Source organism: Poromitra crassiceps (genome assembly GCF_964638095.1).
Source record: "Poromitra crassiceps genome assembly, chromosome: 2".
Lineage (NCBI taxonomy): Eukaryota > Metazoa > Chordata > Actinopteri > Beryciformes > Melamphaidae > Poromitra > Poromitra crassiceps.
The window spans coordinates 58967259-58987747 of NC_139624.1; the positions used below are offsets into that span (position 1 = coordinate 58967259).

Here is a 20489-nt window from a genome sequence, read left to right on the forward strand (position 1 = left end):
GCCATGTAGTGCTCTTTAGCCAGTATGTGTAAATACCTCAGTGATATATGGGTCCACCCGCCCCCCTCTCTACCCCCTATCTAAGTTCACACTGCTTGTCTTATTATTGCTCCTGTTTTCTAAATGTTCAAACTTCTCGCAAACCCTCTGCTTTTCAACTTCTCTTTTAGGTAGGGATGCACAATATTGGATTTTCTTTTGCTGATATCTGATATGCCGATATTTTACAAATCTTTTAGCCGTTTGACAATGCCGATATATGTGGAAATTTTTTCCACCTAATTTCAGAGAACATCAAGTCTCTCCTGTAGTGGAATTAACACATTATTATATCTACTCTTATCATGATGGTCCACTGGCAGATGCAGACATAAATACAATGCTTTTCAAAATGTACACATTCACTGGGCAAAATAAGAAGACTACTTCAACGTAGGTTATGTCAAACATGCCATATTTTTCATTTTCTTTCAAACAGAACTGTAAGATTCATCTTACATAAACGGGCTCAACGGCCTGTCATATCGGGCTGATGACGTCCTTTTATTTATTAAGCCTTTATTAGCTGATACTGATGACGTGCCGATATCGTGCGTTCTCCATCTCGTTGTTCCACACCTCTTTTTTCCCCATCTGTCCGATTTGTTGATGTTTTCCATCTCCACGCCCCCCGCCCCATCCCCCTAACCAAATGCCCCCTTCTTTTAAGCAATATGATCTGTATAGATAGCGCATGACTGAAAGAATTTATTGTACCACAGTTGTATATATCAGTATGCAGACAAAAATGATTTCTAGTTTATGTGTTTGTATGTTGTTACCCGTTTCCTAATCTGTGTATATCTTGATGTTTTTAATAAGATGTTCTATTTTAAATTATGTAAATGCAGATATAGAGGAAAGCCAATATTATATATCCCAGGATTTAAAAATTCTACCTTATTGCATTCCAGAGAGAAAGAACAAAAATAATTCCAACCTGCAAGATGCTAGTGGAAATGAGTTCACACTGTAAAGACGATGTCTGGCTTTAAGTTCAGCGACGGCTCATGACAGAAAAGACGACAGATGAATATACACGTCAAACTCAAAAAGACAAGGCCATTAACTACTATGGTTCTGTGGGGAAAATTATGCTGCTGGAAATTATACAAGCACATGATTTCTTAAAACTTTTTATACTTATTTCTCAATCAGAGGACCTACATATGTTTTAGCTTGACGCACACTATTATCAGAAACAGTAGTCAATACAAACCAGTTAGCATTTCATTTCTCCATATTTGGCAAGGCCCATTTCTTATGAGTGAAATAGGTCCTCGTGTTAAAGGCCATATTTTACATACTGGCTCTGCTCCCAAAATGTGTCTCCTTCAATCCCAAAAGACTCTTCTCTCAACCATTCAGAACCAGACCCCATGAGAAACAAAAAGCACCACGCTGTAGCCATTGTGTCCTTAAGCTTGTTTAACAATGTTTTTGTTAACCGCTTACTTTCAAAAGCCTTGCTGTTGTTGGGAATATATTGTATTTAGGCTGGGTTCCGGTCTCCGAGATGGAGCAACAGAGTTGCCACTCTAGTTTTAAGATGACTATTTTTTAGAGCAATTCAACGTCTGACTATTTTTAGTAAACTGCATGATTTTTTTTACAAGGTTTCCTAAAGTCTGGGATATGGGGGGAGATCTGCTGACACCGGGGGTTGTGTCTTCTGATATGATTCCCCTGCCTTCAATCAGAGGAGAGAGAAGATAAATCAAGATAAATGTTTAATAGGTCAATATGTGACCAGAGACATTTAATATAGATAGACACCCCAACTTCCAGTCACTTCCTGTATCTGTGCCACAGAGGTTTCGCCACTGCCATGCCCACTTAGGAGACTGGTCAGCCAATGAAGTTTCATACCATTGACAGACAGCCAATCACAAGCTGATGACCACACCCATTTAGAAAACCGGAAGAGTACCATTTCTTATTAGTGGCGAAGCCTGGAGTGGGGTGTCTCTATCTATTAAAGGTCTCTGATGTGACTATATTGACAGAGGTGAACTGAGTTTCTAACACTGCCATTTTCAGGGAGGCGACTTTATTTATAAACAGCCTCTCTTCATGCACACTCCCACTAGCTAGTGGTTGTAGCTTTGGTTTATTGGGAACAATGTCTTTGGCTGCAATGGTGCCCTGAATAGCAGTCTTTGCTTTGCGTTGCCTTCTCACAGTGACAATAGAGCTAGCCATGTTTTACTGCCAATCTTACCTTTTATGTGGCTACTGTTTTGCACTGGATGTCTTTGACCCGACAATGTTGACTTCTTTACATCATTTTGGACTATGTTGGCTGGATTTATTTCAGGATACCGGAGCTCAAAAAGTTCTTGATCAGCTTAGCATTATCGAATGAAAGCGATGGCGACAAGCCGTCTTTCAGCCGACAGCAGTTACATCGGTTTTTGTTTTTATTGGTGGCACACGACGACACCAAGAGAGCTGCAAAACAACCGTAAAAGTTAATGGTCTGCGTAGGCAATTATTATTAGTCCATCCTGTCCTTTACTACGGGTCCAATTAAAAAATAATAATAATACTTTTAATCCATGAAAACCATGAAGTCTCTTACCTTGGAGGAACCTCTTGCATATACTCGATGCTAGCTTCAGGAGGAGTTTCTAAATGTTTTCAATGTTATTGTGTAGTTGATAGCACTATTATGAAAAAGCTACTTGTCATTCCATAGGAGTCTCTGAGGACTGCTTTGTGTATCACTGTGACTGCCGTGTGTAGAGATAGACTTAGATAGGTATAGCGAACCAGTATGTTCTGTAGTGATGTCGTAGCGTTAACGCCATTTACCCTTCATGCAGAGAGAGCACGCCAAGAGGCAGAGCGTTTTTCGTAGCGAGAGCGGGTTGCTTCACGCAGCATTTTGTTGATGTTCATTGTATGTGCGTTGTATGTTCATCCCATAGTGTTATGTGGGTGGCGTTGCCCGATAAAAAGGTTCTAAGCCTAAGGATGACTTTAGTCGAGAGCGAGAGATATCCTTCCCAGTTAAATGGTTAGGACACAGCACATGTAGATTCTGCTTAGGTTGGAGCTTGACACCGATCGACCTCTGTTTAGGGTTCCCTCCCTTTTCCCCCCCTGTTAATTTTTTTCCCTTCTTGCACACAGCATCAGAAGTTTCAGGGAGTGTTAGGAAAAATACCAAACTAGATTCTACATTTAAATATCTCCTTCCCCTCAAAATACCATGTATATATTTACATAATCGTGTCAAAAATGTATATCAAGAATAAATATAAAGTTACATGAATATAATTCGTGGCAAATGGCATTCTATCTATTGACCATACATTATATCTCATCACACTGCTATAATTTTCATGAATGTTTTTATTTTTGTCTCATGTTTTGTTTATTGCCCTATTGAATAACCCTTTTATATTTGAGATGAAAACTCTGAATGTACAGTATGGACTGTGTTGGTGTAGATTACTTTTACCGTCAGAGTAGATGTAGTTGCACTTTCTGTTGTAATTTTTTTTTCCTATTATTCTGAATTTAATTGGATAGAATTCTGCTCAATAGCATTCCAAAATCATTGAACATACTTTAATCACAGCTGTAGGCCTATGCCCTATCCCTTTGCTATTCCTCTCTAACCAAGGGAACATTTTATTTGACATGTTTTACATTATGTAGATTCATGAATTCCAGTACAGCTTCAGATTTAAAAAAGAAATAAATGCAAATTGATTAAAGTAGCCTACAATGTGTAGGCTCTGTAAAAAAAGAAGGCCTGAGCAATTAAATACGAGTATTGCAAATATGTTGTACTGATGGAATTATATGATCAAAGCTGAAAGAAAATGTGTAAAATGATCACTGAAAATAACACGTGTAAACGTATCAGGGAAGTCGGTAATGGGCAGCATTGCAGAACCTATAGGATTGTGAGGTGTGTGGAAAACGACAAGAAAAAGCCATTACCTGCACTACAATGCAATGCTACTCTTAATTACGGTTTCCTACCAAAGTATGCATGCATAATCAACCCCAAATCATCCTCTGGTAAGATACCTTACCAAACTCTCTGTGTGACAACAAACTTACGATTCTCTCCAGTGACACCGACAAAAAGCCACACTAACCTTTCAAAACAAAGCTGTGTAAAGTATTAGAATCTGATGCTGTAGAAAGATCCTAGTTGCCTTTGTGGATATCAACTGCCTGCTTGAGTATTTTGTGTGTGGAAATTTTCTCTGTAATCTTGTAGAACTGTTTGGGGTGTTTTTTCCTGCCATATCGCTCGCGACAGCGAGCTGCTGACGGTTATATTTGCTGTGTATACCTTCATTTCTGACGAGGTGTTTTACAGTTTTGTTTCACTTTGTGTAGTGATTCACTCTGTGGAGTTTTCTGACTGTTGTTATATAACTTCATATACACAAATGATCAATAAACATGTTTTATTTCCTGTTGATACAGAACCTTTTCATGTCATGTTTTCCTTCATGATATGGCGACCACATTGTTGCATTAAAGCATTCATTAAAATGGCAAAGACTAGTCTCACTACTTCTGTTACTATTGATAATGATGGTAACACTTTATAATAATGTAAGTCAATTATAAGCCTTTAGTTAATGATTAACTAATCACTTACAAAACATGAATATACATTTGTAGATGATTAATAAATGCTATGTTAACATATCACAAATGTGTTGTAAGTCATCTATAAACCTTTAGGAAATGAAGTGTTCCTCACCTGTTATAAATGATGTGCAAATCATTTACAATTCATTTACAAGGCTTTCTGCATCCCCTAATCTAAATTGTAAACCATTCATCACACATAAATGTGTTACATACAAGGGGGTAGCTCTGTCAAAATTGAAGCCAATGTGGAAGTGCACTTAAACCTGCATTCTTTCGAATGGCCTGCAGGGGGCGCCCCATTGGTCTGTGGACTTCTGTTTTTGACGCCGCAGAATGGTATTTTGGCCATTGCCATCTTGGATCTCGACACAAGTCCAGGGGTTTTCCACAGAGCATGGCCTGCTATTGGTCCGTGATTGGTGAGCTGTGTGATCAGTGGACAACCGCCCTGTCAATCACACCCCAAAACATAGTCTGCCACTACAACATAGTGTGAAACTAGTGATTGAGACCATGAAGACATTAGGAAAGTGTTTACTGAAGCCATACTTGAGGCTTCAAAACAGAAGTCCACAAACCAATGGGTCGCCCCCTGCAGGCAAAGAGGACACTTCCGTATTGGCTTCAATTTTGACAAACAGCTACCCCCTTGTATGTAACACATTTATGTGTCATGAATGGTTTACACTTTAGATTAGGGGATGCAGAAAGCCTTGTAAATTAATTGTAAATTATTTACACATCATTTCCAACAGGTGAGGAACACTTCATTTCCTAAAGGTTTATAGATGACTTACAACACATTTGTATATGTTAACATAAGATTTATTAATCATCTACAAATGTATTCATGTTTTGTAAATGCTTAGTTCATCATTAGTCTTGCTGGCCAGCCTCCCCTCCCTACCGTGAGAGGAGTCTGGCGCCGCAGGTCTCCATAGTGGGATTGCGATGGGCGGCGCTTAGCGGCAGTGCCCTTGGAAAATAGTTTCCAACAATACAACTTGCCGTTTTCAGCGTGTAGCAACGAGCTAGCGTGTAGGTTTCTGCCGTTAGCTTGCTAGCTAGTTAGCGTTGTTGTTTTCACTGAGGCGGCAGGGCACTATTTACAGCGACACACAGGGAGGAGGGAGCAGAAGCCGCTCTGATTGACATGGTTGGAGCCAATGACAGAGTTTGTAATAAGCCGGGAGTGGACATCCGGCAGCCACTGAAACAGTTGCTCCAATGGGGAGCAGCTGTAGAGCAGGGGAGGGGAGGGCTTATCCCAGTTGCCTGTTTCCGTGGCGCCAGACTCCTCTCACAGTAGGGAGGGGAGGCTGGCCAGCGAGACTAGTTCATCATTAACTAAAGGCTTATAAATGACTTGACTGAACATTATTATAAAGTGTTACCATAATGATTACAATTAGGCTACTGTTATTATTATTATTTTATTGCCATATAGGTTAGGAAATGTGATTGCCCTGAGGAAGATTTGTTGTTTAAACACAAAACTGGCTTTGCATTTGAAAGCACATTCTGCTGGGAAAGTGAATAAGAATTTTGATGATTATTGGATCTAAACAACATGAACTGGTTGTGGCCTTGAGTCATCTGCACCACGCATTTACACAAGTCACTACTGCCATCTACAGGATTTAAAGGGGGATGCCACTGAATTTTGACACTTCCATAACAATCCCCCCCCCCCACACACACACCCTCCCAATTTGCCCTTACACACATTAATACAATTGGGCTAATTGAATGAGTCTCAGCTTTCCAGTCATACCCAATTTATGCAATTCCAAGATTGTTTTGGGCCCCACTATCCGGAAATATTGAAATAGAATAAGCGAAAATAACACATTTATACTATGCAAAAAAACTGCATGGTTTCTGCACAAAAGGTGCATCGGATTAGCATAAAGTGGGCATGTCTGTAGAGGGGAGCCTCGTGGGTACCCATAGAACCCATTCAGATATTTTGAGATGAAAGGTCAAGGGGCCCCTTTGAAAATGGCCATGCCCATTTTTCAACTGGCCATGCCCATTTTTCAACTGGCCAAAATGTAATCTAAATTTGGAGCATTATTTACCCCCCTTCCCGACAAGCTAGCATGTCCTGGTTGATACCAGTGGATGCCTTAGGTCTCCTAGTTTCATATGATATCAGTATCTTTACTCTAGCTTTAGAAATGAGCTTAATTAAAGAAGAATTCTACATGGTACTGTAAATCAGTATTTATTTCAATGTCAGAAGACTTGCTACTATACTCCTTCTTGCTGTGGAACAGGGTGGTGGTGAGGTCAACGCCTGTGTACAGACTAGACCAGTATAGTTCTTAAAGTGGGATCTGGTCGGGAGATGTTAATATTGATAATAATGATTTATTCTTATCAAAAGTGTGGAATTGTCATGGAAAATTATTGATCAAATGCTTATTGATTGATTAGTTATTGGCTATGGCAATTCCATGCTGTATTTAGTGAACTGTGTTTTTCAGCAATGCAGAGGATTGCTGTTCTGTGAGAACAAGTATCTTGTTTTGGGGAAGTGTCTAGAGAACATGTGAGTTCCTGTGGGAACCTGTGTCTTGTTTTGGGAAGAACTGTGAGAATAGACACTTGTTATGTATTCTAGTGAACATCAGATTAACTATGGACGTCATGGAGAAGTACTGAGTTGGAGGGAGGTGCAATGAACTGCCCTCCACGATGAGGGGCGGGCATCGATAGTTTCAGTATATGATGTGATGTAAACAATAATTCGGGGCTCTTGTATCGTCAAATGTTGATGAGAGGAGACCTCCGTGCACGGAGAGATGATTGTGGAAATAAAAAACCTCCTATGAACATTTAAAACGGATATCTAATTATTGATGGATCAGCAGAGCATTGCAGTGGATTTTTTCCTCCACAGAGACCCCCAGGGGTCCTTGAGGGGGTCCCCAGCAAAAAGAATAATTTATTTTCACTAGAATTCCAGCCATAAGTAACACAATGACAGAATGTATGCCTATTTCTGGTCATGGGTTTTCTACACTTTATGTAATATAAAACCCTGCCCCTGTTTTGCAGGGGTCTGGTGTTGGGGTCGTTAGGCTGATTGATTGAGTGGACCTGCGCCTGGTGCACTCATTGGGCCTAAGACCTTCAGACCAATCAGTCTCTCTGCTTCCTCACCGATGCACCTTTTGTTTTGCTCTGTTCTGTTCTGTTCTGTTCGTTTGTTTAATGTAGTTTGTGCTGTCTAGTTATGTCCCCTTATTTTTAGTTGATAAATTATTGTATTAACAGGTGCACCTACAGTAATGAGCATAATGACCCCAACCCTTCAGGCTCCTGCAAGACAGGGCCAGGACTCAGAGAGCGGGAGGATCATCACAAAAGCAAAAAAATCGTATCAGATGGGAGACCCTAGGACAAAATCTTATTATAAAAGGGAACATGTGGGCAATGTTCTCTTTTTCAATTTTGTCCCGGAAGTGATCAGTGATGTCACTTGAGCAATTGTGCATTGTGACATCACTGATGATGTCATAGGCATTGTGACATCATCAGTGATGTCATAAGAGCAGTTGTGATGTCATCAGTGATGCAAAGTTGTGACATCATCTGTGATGTCAGCAAGTGAGCCCGCACAGCGGGCGAGCTGCAGGGCGGGCGAGGGAGCAAGTGAGTCCGCACAGCAGTCAAACTGGCGAGCCTAGGAGTCGAGCGCGCTGCGCACGAGATGCCTAGTCTTATCAAATGGGGGTCCGTAGTCTAATTGGTATCAGTGAGGGGTCCGTCCTTGATGTGAAAAATAACCACTGGACTAGACAGCTTCAGGCTAGAAACCTAAAAACCTTGTCCTCTACCAATTTGCTGGAAGTTCTCCAAAAAAATTAATGCAAACATTTATTTTGTTGAGACATGCATCCCTCTTGTTCTGTTGAGCTCTTTTTCCTGTGTGTGGATGGGCCTTATCTAAGAGACATGCGCAGAACACTGATAAGTCTACATCTCTATCTTTAGTTATACAGACACCCTACTGCCCCATTATCTACAGACCATTAGATAAACATTATTGCCGACAGGCCGCAATGCCGATAGCCCACAAGCAGAACCAGCTGAGCGAGGCGGCTCTCCCAGCCCCCACGCCTAAACCTAACCTCCCCCAGACCCTAACCCTAAACTCTCCCACCCCCCACGCCTAAACCTAACCTCTCCCAGACCCTAACCTCTCCCACCCCCCAGCCTAAACACACACACACACACACACACACACACACACACACACACACACACACACACACACACACACACACACACACACACACACACACACACACAATGTAAATTAGCCTGTGTTGTAATAATATAAGAAGAAATGTGTGAAATAAATTATGTAAAAGCGAACAAGCTGAATTTTTTTTCCCCCTTTATTTATTATCATTTATTTAAGGTTTCGTGGAGATTCAGCTCAGTCTGATCCACGCTGTCATTTCAGTGTGGAGTGTCAGAGTGGATTTACGAACGCACCCTATTATTTATTTATGTATAAAAATTTACTTTTTAGCCATTTTTATCTATGCGGAAGTGGCATGCAGAGGGAGGTGCGTCAAGGTTACCAGCCGGAAGCTGGGCGGACTTGCCTTCTAAATAAATGCATAAAAAAGGCAATTTGGAAAATACTGATGACGTATTGGGTGGACAGAACACTATTTTAATTTCTTCCCAAACATTCCTCCCCTGATCAACCTACCATGTTCAATTTAACAAAACTGTTGCATTATGTTCGCCAACATTGCTTTTATTTCGAAAATAGTGACCGGATGCTTGTTGTATCCTAGCTAGCTTGACACCGTGCAGTGTTTGACACTGACAGCTCGTGTTACAGAATACAGACTTCCAGTAAACTCAGCTGGTGATTTCTGCATTGACAAATACTTTTGAAGTGGCGCAGACAAACTGAAGATGCTGTCATACATCGTTGGCGTGAGTATACCTTCATGAATACGACGGAATGGTTTGTTTGTTTTATATTACCCTGTGTTAGCTAAGGCTATAACATAATATGTTAGCTAATGCTAGTTTTGCTAACCAAGTTCTGGTGGAGTCTTGCCAGGTTCGGGCTCAGCCCGGAGCCTACTGGATTTCCTATGACTCATTTCTCCTGTTGGATTAAAACAAGGCTAGGTCGAAACCTAGCACAGTGATTCCCAACCAGGGGTACGTGTATCCCTAGGGGTACTTGAGCAGCTTGTAGGGGATACTTGGAAAGATTTGGGATTGCAATTTATTTCCAAAATGATGGAGGGACAAATCATTTCAAGTCATTTCATCAGCCCGTTGTTAAAATGGCACGTGCACGCCGCAACTAGTTCCCCCCGACATGTGTCAACTGTTAGATAAATGGCTCAAAACATCCAGTTGCTGTTGCACCAGATTTAGGTTTAGGGGAGCCTGGTGACAAAAGCAAAATGGCCCAGTGCCCACACACCGGAAGTTCAGTGAAAATATATTTTGTATGGATTTACATGTGCGTCTGCATATTACAGTAAAAGTTATAGAACACATTTAGGAGCATCATCAACAGGCATGAGGGAGGGGGTACTACTGGCATGGAAAAACAGCTCAAGGGGTACATAAGACGACAAAGGTTGGGAACCACTGAGTCCTAGAATATGGCCAGCGCGGAAAAGCGTAGTATGGTGAGAAAGAAAATAATTAAATTATGTACTTAAATGTAATACAACATTGTATTATAATACTCACATTCATACACAATAACTTCGTGAGGTGTGTGTGTATTCTAATAATCTAAAAGATGTGTATTTGTCTCAATAAAAGGACCCCACCGCTATAGAGAGCCTCACGGTGCCTTTTCTTCAATTTCTATTGTTGTAATTACATCTCTCCCAGTTAGCACTATTCCAAAATCATAAGATCATCATGAAATAGCCTATGCTGTCCCCTTAAACATTTAGCTAAATACAGTATATAATTAGACATTTTCCTTTTTCTCTTTTCTTGTGCTGCTGATTTCTATTTCTACTTCAAAGAACTTAAAATGCACCTGTAGATTACTGTCAAAAGTGCCAGCCCAAAGGCTTCCTTGGATTGGCGTGCAGCTGACATCACTCAACAGAAGTGGACCCCAAATCAGCATGCAGATGGGCACGCAGATTGGCCTGGACAAAGCCAGATGTAGGGCCTGCGCAAGTGCTGGCCAAAAAAGTCTCCATGTAGGCTATTGGGGAAACTACTGAGGGGGACAGACAACGCCCTAGAGCGGGGTCATATTTTAGGTAGCTAATGTTGATGCCAGCTTGGTGGTCTGAGTCATAGTCTTTATTTGCCCTTTGTCGCAGCTTATTCGAAGCAGTGTTGACAGCGTCATCAACTTCATCTTCAGACTTTTCTTCGGCAAGAGGAGAGCTGCCATCACATTAGAAGACCCCAACATTAAGTATGCACTACGGCTGATAGATAAACAGGTAACACCGTTTGATTGTCACAATTTACTATAATAATGTACATGATTGACTGATTGGATTACTTTTTTGTATGCCGTTTGCTTTTATGGCCCATTTGGATTTGCACTGTACTGAACTACACTTGACAGACTGAGGCTCCTTTATGCTATTTCTCTCCCTACAAACCAAGATGGCACTGCCCTGTGTTGGTTAATGTGTATGTCATACGTCTTCAATGCATCTCAATTCTTCTGAGACAGTCTAATTTACTTGCTGCTTTCCAAGATTGTGAGCCATGATACAAGGAGGTTCCGTTTTGCACTGCCTTCACCCGAGCACATCCTTGGACTCCCCATTGGTTAGTATATGTTATGATCACTGTTGAATATTCAATACATTAAAACTATCATTATTTACAGTCATGAAAATAGCTGCTGCAAATTGGAACATGCTCAAATCAAGCTTGTCTGTCTGGCAGCTATCTCTATTATTTGATGCACATTGTTCAAAAGGAGTCACTAAGCGTTGTCATGTGTGCGATCATTTCCAGGGCAGCACATCTATCTCTCTTCCAGAATCGATGGGATTCTGGCCGTCCGTCCGTACACCCCTGTGTCCAGTGATGACGACAAAGGCTGTGTGGACTTGGTGGTGAAGGTACCGAGTCAAAGAAAAGCAGTTGTATATATTTGAGAACTATCATTCGATTTCTCTAAACCAGTGGTTCTCAAATGGGGGTCCGCGGACCCCCAGGGGTCCGTGGCACTTTGCCAGGGGGTCCGCAAAATGTTTTCAAGTTTAATTTTTTTTTTTTTTTAATTTAAATTTAATTAAAAAGAACATGCTACATGTTACTTATTCCTTCTCAAACTACTTCCTACATGGTGCTAGTCTATCAAAATATCTTGGCTGTCATTGATTGTGTTGCATAGTGGTTTTCTGGACTGTTGACAAATTGTGATATTGTAAGTCGCTTTGGACAAAACAAAAGCGTCTGCTAAATGACGTAATGTAAATGTAATGTAATAAAAAAAATATATATATTTTTTTTTTTGCAAAATCTTCATAGTTCAACGAAAATAGTTTATGCTTTAAATCTAAAATGGTTCATGGATTACATTCTAATAACAAACCTATCAAATTAAAAGTCAAGCACGTTACCGTGGAAACAATTAAGCTTAGCCCAAAATCACAAATCAGAATGAGGGGGTCCCCGGTATATTTTCTATCTTGTAAGGGGTCCTTGGCTGAAAAACATTTGAGAACCTCTGCTCTAAACCACTTCTTCCCATTCTCTGTTTCCCAGATTTACTTCAAGGATGTCAACCCCAAGTTCCCCGAGGGTGGCAAGATGACTCAGTATTTGGAGAGCCTCAAGCTCAACGACACCATCGACTTCAGAGGGCCCAGTGGCCGCCTTGTTTACAAGGGCAGAGGTGAGAACCATAACATGTGATGCAGTAATAGATGAACGGATGCAACGTTTATAGACAATTAACTTGCAGATGCAAATTAGCTCCCTCAATTGAAGTGTCTCTCCTCAGGAACATTCGCCATTCGACCAGAGAAGAAGTCCCCACCTGAGATCAAGACAGCCAAACATGTAGGCATGATTGCTGGAGGCACAGGTGAGGCAAACCTCAGTTCCTCCTGCACAAATGTCATGCTGTACTTGGGCTAGGTTAAATCCAAATTATATTTTTATAAAGTATAAGGCGCTCGGCAGAGTGCAGACCTCTGCCAATGCTGAACAATTCTCCAACTAGCAAAGTGCAGCCTGTATACTGGTGTATGTGTTTGTTTATCGTTTGACTTTCACAAAAAATTGCTTCTGAATGCAACACTGTTTAGCAGCCGACTTGGAAGTCTTAGATATCAAACCTTCACACCAGCATGTGAACGCAGCATAATGGTTATAGCTACAAAAAAAGGCTATTGGCAGCAATCCCATAACTGGATCACCAACAAAATCGTATCAATTTTTTAAGATATCTTGCTAACAGAGAGACAGAGGTGAACCATAATCATCCTACTAAGTTGAGGATGCTGAAGCTGGCACAACTCAACACAGTTCTTATTTTCTTGGGATCTGTTTGCTACAGGTATCACTCCCATGCTGCAACTCATCACAGCAGTGATGAAGGATCCCCAGGACCAGACTGTGTGCCACCTGCTCTTTGCCAACCAGGTGAGCTTCAAAAGCCCAGGCTTGCAAGGTGAACTGAAGTTTTTTGCAGTATACATGAGCCAAATCATATTATCCAGCAAGTGCAATGAACGCCCATGGATTTGTCGTCTTAACTTTATTGCAGACAATTAAGGAGAGGTCAAGTGTACAGTGGGTTGGCTGGACAAAATAGCATGTCTTTCTTCCCTTGTGCGCTCACAGACGGAGAAAGACATCCTGCTCCGACCTGAGCTGGAGGAGATCGTGGCCAACCACCCCGACCGCTTCAACCTGTGGTTCACTCTGGACAGGGCACCTGACAGTAAGTATGGAACCATTGATTGTTGCAGGATTGCACACTGGCTTTCTGGATCTCTTCACGGGACAGTCTCTCTCTAGCTAGTCGGCCCGCGCCACCGCCTTCTAAATCTGTTTAATATTTAGCCTGTTTAATGTTTAGACATTGAGCAATGTTGTCTGTTTCAGACTGGGAATACAGCCAAGGCTTCATCAATGAAGACATGGTGAGGGAGCGGCTGCCTCCGCCCAGTGACGAGACCCTCATCCTGATGTGCGGACCCCCGCCCATGATCCAGTTCGCCTGCAACCCGAGCCTGGATAAAGTCGGCCACTCCAACAGCCGGAGGTTCAACTACTAGACATCCCGCCGCGGCACGGGGTGAAGTTCGGAGGCTTAAGAACGTCCAGTGGCTCAGTTATAATCTGTACCCTTAAAGCATTAAAGCACTCTCACAGCTGCAGTGTGTATTGCACTAAATAGATATATATATATATATATTTATGCTATGGTAATCGTAATGTATCAGAATCACAGCATGGACCAGTTCATTTCTATTAGCAAGAAGTACATGAGGTAAACGTGAGCTTTGGTTTTCCTTATATGTAGGTTATACTATCTAGCTATACTATCAGAATTTCACGCCGATCATCTTGGCTGATCATTGTGCTGTTTGAGGACAACCGTCACCAGACTGCCAGTGTGAAAATGAAGATGCAATTGCAAGCTGTTGTAAACAAAAATGTACTGTCCTGCAGCAAAATGTCCTTTTGATTATAATATTGAATATCTGAGGAGGCAAGGTTTATATTGAGCTTTATTGAGCTTTTTTCCGAGTGCCTTAACACTTTGCAAAGCTTTTTTTATGCACCGTTTAAGAGCTGTGATCACTTGCCGCATTTAAACTATTCCATTATTGGTGTTGAGAATGTGTTACAGAACGGATGTACAGTACGTACTATTAATGCCATGAAATGTCAATATTTTGCCTAAACATGTTCATTGGTGGTTTGGTTACTGATTTTGATGCATTTGATGTGGTGTCTTTGCTGCCAGTGTGGCAACATTGGCTAATTGTATGTGGTTATGCAACATGTTGGTCACATTAAAAGTCAAGTTGTGTAACTGGAGTGTATGTGTGTCCAAGCTTTCATGATGACAGTAGAGAGAGGGGGTTAAATCAAAAACCTATTCCAATGTACGGTGTATCACAAATCCCTATTACAGTGTATGTTCAGTGTTTCCCACAGGATTTAGAGAATTTGTGGTGGGGGACTGCAGACCCCCTAGGGGGGTGCGGGGGCATGCCCCCCCGCGAGATTTTTTTAAACATTTTAAAGTAAAATGCATGAATTTGGTGTACTTTGAGAAAGCTTAAGAGCAAAATTAAAAGGCTAGATCTATGAAGAACATGTCATCATTACTGTGCTGTGGGTTTACAATGACAAACTAAATTTCTCCCTATAGGTCAGGGATACTCAACTTGCTTTGCCACTTTCGTGAAATGATAGAAGGCGAGGGGCCAGTTAATAAACAAACTACGGTATACATTTTTCTGTAGCGGATTGTAGGTTTTTGGGGTGTCAGTCGGAGTTTAGGCTGACAGTGTTGTGCACACCGGATAGTTAGTTAGGTTAAGTTAGTTAGGTTAAGTACATACATAAGTGCCTGGGTAGCGAGCAGATGGTGGTATTTGACAATTTAGCAGCTAAATCATAGATTATTGAAAGACATTCCATATTCCAGACTGAAATGCTATAACAGAAGTATTGGCCAGAATGACATGAACATTTATTGGACACTTATTCAGCGGATATCTTGCATGTTGCGTTCAGGTGCACTGTAAAAAAAAAAAAATTTTTTTTTTTTTTTTTGGTCAACATCTTATTGTGGCAGTCAAAATATTATTGTGGCGGCCCGCCACAAATTCCTTTATGTATGGGAAACACTGATGTTTAAATGTCAAATACATTTTTATATGAATCAATATTTTACAGCTTTTACAAGCTAAATTCACATCTACTGACTGCACTATGCTAATCATCCAGTGCCAAACATTTCAGACAATCAGAACCCACAATAAATGTTAGGTGGTCTGAAATCCTCCATAGGTTGACATCTGTTTAGACCATTTGTTACTTTAGACCCAATCTGGGAACCCAGTCTATTTTTCAAATAAAAATAAAAATAATTGTTTTTTTTATTTTTATTTTTTTTATATATTTCAGCTCTTAATGCAGTCTGTATTGAATGTTCTACACTAAACACCCAGTAGAGGGCACTAAACATTTAAAACCAAAATGAACAGCCAATTAGGGCATAAATCATCCTCCATTGCTTCAGACCCATCCAGATAAATGTAATCTAATCAGATTAGATTGTGTAGATCTGGATTGTTGCATTAGATTCTAATGCAACAATCCAGATGATAGCCCCAGTTAGCAGATCTAGCTCTGAATGATTGAGTCTATTGGGAACCAAGTAGTCTCGCTGGCCAGCCTCGGGAGGGAAGGCTGGCCAGCGAGACTAGGAACCAAGTGACTGAATTGGATAGCTTGATTTCAATCTGCAAAAGCTCAAATTGAATGTCTTCCTCTTTTCTTCAGAATTGTGTGGATTGATTTGTGTTAAGAATAGCTCTGCAAGTTAAAAAATAAATAAAAAAAGTATACAATATAGTATTCAGTATTGTAAAATACTGAATACTAAAAAAATAAAGCGAGGCAAGTTTATTTGTATAGCACAGTGGTTCCCAACCTTTTCTGAGTCAAGGCCCACTTAAAAATCTCAAAAATGTTCACAGCCTAAAACTAAAAGTGAGGGGCTGTCTGCAATAGGCTAATTAACACATTCACTGCCAGCCGTTTTTTTTTTTACTGTAGGTAGGTTTTGCCAGAGTTTTTTTTTGAGGATTCTGGCTCATTTTACAAGAGCCGAGGATTCTTTTCTGCTTTGACTTTGTGAACACAAAGTTCACAAAAGTACTAATAGAATGTGTGCTTTCTCTGTCTAAAAGAGTTAGTTTGTAGAGTTAGTAGTTATGTAGATATTAGCCGTTGAGTACAGCATGGTTTCAGCGTCTGAAAATTTATTTTGAGATAAATGGCTTTTTGTGAAATTCGATAGAACAGTCACTTTAACCATTCATTTTTGGCATCAGTAAGACCGTCAGACATCTAAACAATAGTTTTGAACAGTAATTTCCTCCATAACAGCAGGAAACACCCCTCTCCCTTCAAACTCCTCCCTCCGTGTGTCTTCTCCTCCTTCCTCCTGGCTCTGCAGCGGGCGTGTCAAGCGCGTTGCTGCTGCTGCTTGCCTGCCTGCGACGCTCCTTGTGCGAGTCAAGATGGGCCGGGGAATGCGTGGGCGATGGGCAGATGTTGATTCTGGCCTTTCTGCGGTGTTTCAAAGTGTGTTTCACCTATAATCTATTATGCAAATCGCTCTCCGCTCTCTGTGCTGCTGCTGCTGGCGCGGCCGCTCGGGCAAGTCTGGATGACTGTAAAATCGCCAAGCAATTTCCTTGATAATGGCTTCCTCCCCCCGCTGTTTTTTCTTTGCTTTCGCTCGTCTGGGGGGAGCACTGTCAACACTTAGTGGGTCGGTAAAATAGATTATACACATTCAATACCTCCAATAATTGTATAGGAGACGTAAAAGGGATTGATCAATGCCCCACCGTCAAAAAAAAAAAAACGATTTTTTTTTACGTGTTAACACGTCGTTGGCAGTCAACAGCTGGATTCTGAAAACGTGATGATAATAAATAAATAATTGATTACAAATTAAATAACGGTATGATTCAACAAAAGAGAAATGCATTCTTATACATAATAACAACAACCGGAAGTTCAGTTAGTGGTGTGACACATTTTATTCAAAGCATTGAAAGGTGAAAGGTCAAGCTAATATCCTGAGTAAAGATTCAAAAATTCTGAGAAAATATGTTTGGAAATGCTATGAATGACCCTGTGGCTTAATGAGTTGGACAGCTGCATGAAGCTTTTGAGGTTGTTGGTTCAATCTTGGATAGCGTAAGTTTTGAAAACCAACATCCAAGTAACGACGAAAGGGTTCTAACCCTTTAAGACCCAATAGTGTTTGAAGGTTACCTGAAAGTTTGGAGGTTGTGGGTTCAATCTTTGATGTAGTGTGAGGTTTGAAAAAACTTTTACATACATTCTGGTACAGTGTACCTGAAAGTCTTGGGGTTGTTGGTTCAATCCTGACCTGGATACAGTGTCAGTTTTGAAAACCAATGTCCCAAGTAAAGATTGAAAAGGCCTCATGAAAAGTTTCAAAAGCAGACAGATCCAGTGGCTCAATGTGTTTGCCTATGTTCAGGTGCATAGTGCACCTTTTGAGGTTGTGTGTTCAAGCCTCGGTCAGTCAGTGGTTTTGAAGCCTGACAGGCAGAGGAAAGACTTAAAAGTGCTCAGAGAAGCTCATCTGAGAATGTGCGGACCCTAGTTCGATTCCCGCTCCACTGCCAGTAACTGGATCAACCATTCCCACTGTGGTGGGTGAAAGGGGGGGGGGGGCTTCCAGAGAGCTGCAAGGAGGTGGTTATGAAGGAGGAAGCCCCGTCTGGCTGAACACTTACCAACACATGAAGTGATGTTTTAATGTTTTGTCATTGCATTATAGTAGCATCGCACACTGCCCTTACTCTGTAAGCAGTGCCAATAATGTCTGCACGTATGATTGAATTCGATTTGGTATTCCTCTCTCCACATAACATGTATTGCTCTCTCCACAAAACCATGTTGTCATGTTGTACAGTACTGTATATATTGCTGTCCTGTGCAAGAGCTTGTCAGGTTAAAGACATTGTAGATTTACAAGAACACTTCCCCCGATCAGGGATTGAACCAACACTCAGACTGTCAGGTAGTGAAGGATAAACCAGCTGCTTATTTTACTGAGCTACTTCTGAGTTTACATGAGCTCACCTTTATCTTATTTCTATAAGGCTTCACTCTACTGACAACAATAACATGAGTGAGGGTGTTAGAACCAACAACCTTATGACACATTCTCACTCCCAACTCGTCAATTACCGCCGTTCAGTCAAGAGCTCTTCTGCTCTTGTCGTCACTTCCAGAACCCCTCTCATCAGAGAGCAACGGTGCAGAATGTGCGAGGACCCTTTCTCCACATGTTGGGTTTAGGCATTGGGTAGGTGTTCTTAGGGTTAGGTATAGGGGGGAGGGATCGACATTGGGTAAGTGGTCTTAGGGTTAGGGGTAGGCATTGGGTAGGTGGTCTTAGGGTTAGGGATAGGAATTGAGTAGGTGGTCTTAGGGTTAGGATAGGCATTGAGTAGGTGGTCTTAGGGTTAAGGATAGGCATTGAGTAGGTGGTCTTAGGGTTAGGGATAGGCATTGAGTAGGTGGTCTTAGGGTTAGGGATAGGCATTGAGTAGGTGGTCTTAGGGTTAGGGATAGGCATTGAGTAGGTGGTCTTAGGGTTAGGGATAGGCATTGAGTAGGTGGTCTTAGGGTTAGGGATAGGCATTGAGTAGATGGTCTTAGGGTTAGGGATAGGCATTGAGTAGGTGGTCTTAGGGTTAGGGATAGGCATTGAGTAGGTGGTCTTAGGGTTAGGGATAGGCATTGAGTAGGTGGTCTTAGGGTTAGGGATAGGCATTGGGTGGTCTTAGGGTTAGGGATAGGCATTGAGTAGGTGGTCTTAGGGTTAGGGATAGGCATTGAGTAGGTGGTCTTAGGGTTAGGTATAGGGGGGAGGGATAGGCATTGGGTAGGTGGTCTTATGGCTCATTTATACTCCATTTTCATACGTAAATAGATGCGTCCGTTTCAAACGTTATTATCGTCACTGCCACCATACTTCCATGCGTCTTTTCACATGTTAAGTAATCCATTCACCAGTGGGCAGTAGAGAGTCAAATGTATGAGTGTGTGTGTGGTTCTGCTCCGTTTCATGCATATCCGTAAGCCAGCTTTCAAACCTGACCGAATGGCGGTAATTGACGAATAGGGAGTGAGAATGGGTGCTGGTGCCTACGGGATGACATGAAGAGAGACAGTACCAATATGACCTAGATTGAAAAGTGATTGTTTTGCCAACATCTGAGGTTTGGGGTCGGGGGCACAATCTAGGTCAACAACAGATAGTGATAGGCTATTGTTATTGTTTGGCATGCTATGTGAATAATACATGTTGTAGGCTATGAGTTAAAAAAAGTTAAAAAAACAATTAAGTTTCATTCTGTTATTATTAGTGACAAATAAATTAGCAATAAGCGCTAAAAATTGTTTTGGGACTCCCGAGGGTGAAAGTAAAGGAGTTTGCGAGGAGGCTTTAAAGTAATAATGGATTGATTTGTAGTGTGTGTGTGTGCCTGAACGGAAGAGGGTGCCATTTACTCATTCATCAGTAAGCTATAGTAGAGAGTTTTGTGAAGACCTGTTAGCCTATCATGAGACTGACATTTACAATGGGATTGGAGACACTTTCAAATGTAGTGATAGAGGTTTTGGTACACCTGCTGACACCACAATGGTGGAATGAGCTCCCTCCTATGGTCAGGACGGCCGCTTCACTGCTAATCTTTCGGCAAAAACTTAAAACGCACCTTTTTAGGCTCCATCTGGGCCCTTCTTGAACTAACATCTCTCTCTAAAAAACTAACAAAAAAACAAAAAACTAAACTTTACCACTATTCCTTCAGAAGTTGTAGCTGTCATAGACTGTGTTGCATAGTTGATTGCTCTATTGCTGACAAAATGTGTTGTAAGTCGCTTTGGATAAAAGCGTCTGCCAAATGACGTAATGTAATGTAATGCTGACAATAGGCCTTTTTCACAGCTGCCATTTTGTGTCTAAAAGGCAGGGTAAACTGGTGCAACCAAATGATTCATTAGGACCCCAGCACTGGAACACTTAA

At 41.3% G+C, this 20489-nt stretch overlaps 1 protein-coding gene across 1 annotated transcript; it reads left to right on the forward strand.

Annotated features, from left to right (window-relative positions):
- The first annotated feature begins 9487 nt into the window (after window positions 1-9487).
- On the forward strand, window positions 9488-14701 carry cyb5r3 (cytochrome b5 reductase 3). Its single transcript, XM_083654155.1, has 9 exons — window positions 9488-9630; window positions 11007-11132; window positions 11397-11469; window positions 11662-11768; window positions 12418-12547; window positions 12656-12739; window positions 13214-13299; window positions 13501-13600; window positions 13765-14701. Exons 1-9 carry the CDS (start codon window positions 9610-9612, stop codon window positions 13935-13937), a joined length of 900 nt encoding a protein of 299 aa, XP_083510281.1. The 5' UTR covers window positions 9488-9609; the 3' UTR covers window positions 13938-14701.
- Window positions 14702-20489: the final 5788 nt, after the last annotated feature.

Excerpts from the sequence above, each read along its gene's own strand:
- cyb5r3 (XM_083654155.1), top strand. The coding sequence starts at position 9,610 with ATGCTGTCATACATCGTTGGC. Across the intron at positions 11,769-12,417 it reads GTGTGGACTTGGTGGTGAAG|ATTTACTTCAAGGATGTCAA; the intron begins GTACCGAGTCAA and ends TCTGTTTCCCAG. Across the intron at positions 12,548-12,655 it reads CCTTGTTTACAAGGGCAGAG|GAACATTCGCCATTCGACCA; the intron begins GTGAGAACCATA and ends GTCTCTCCTCAG.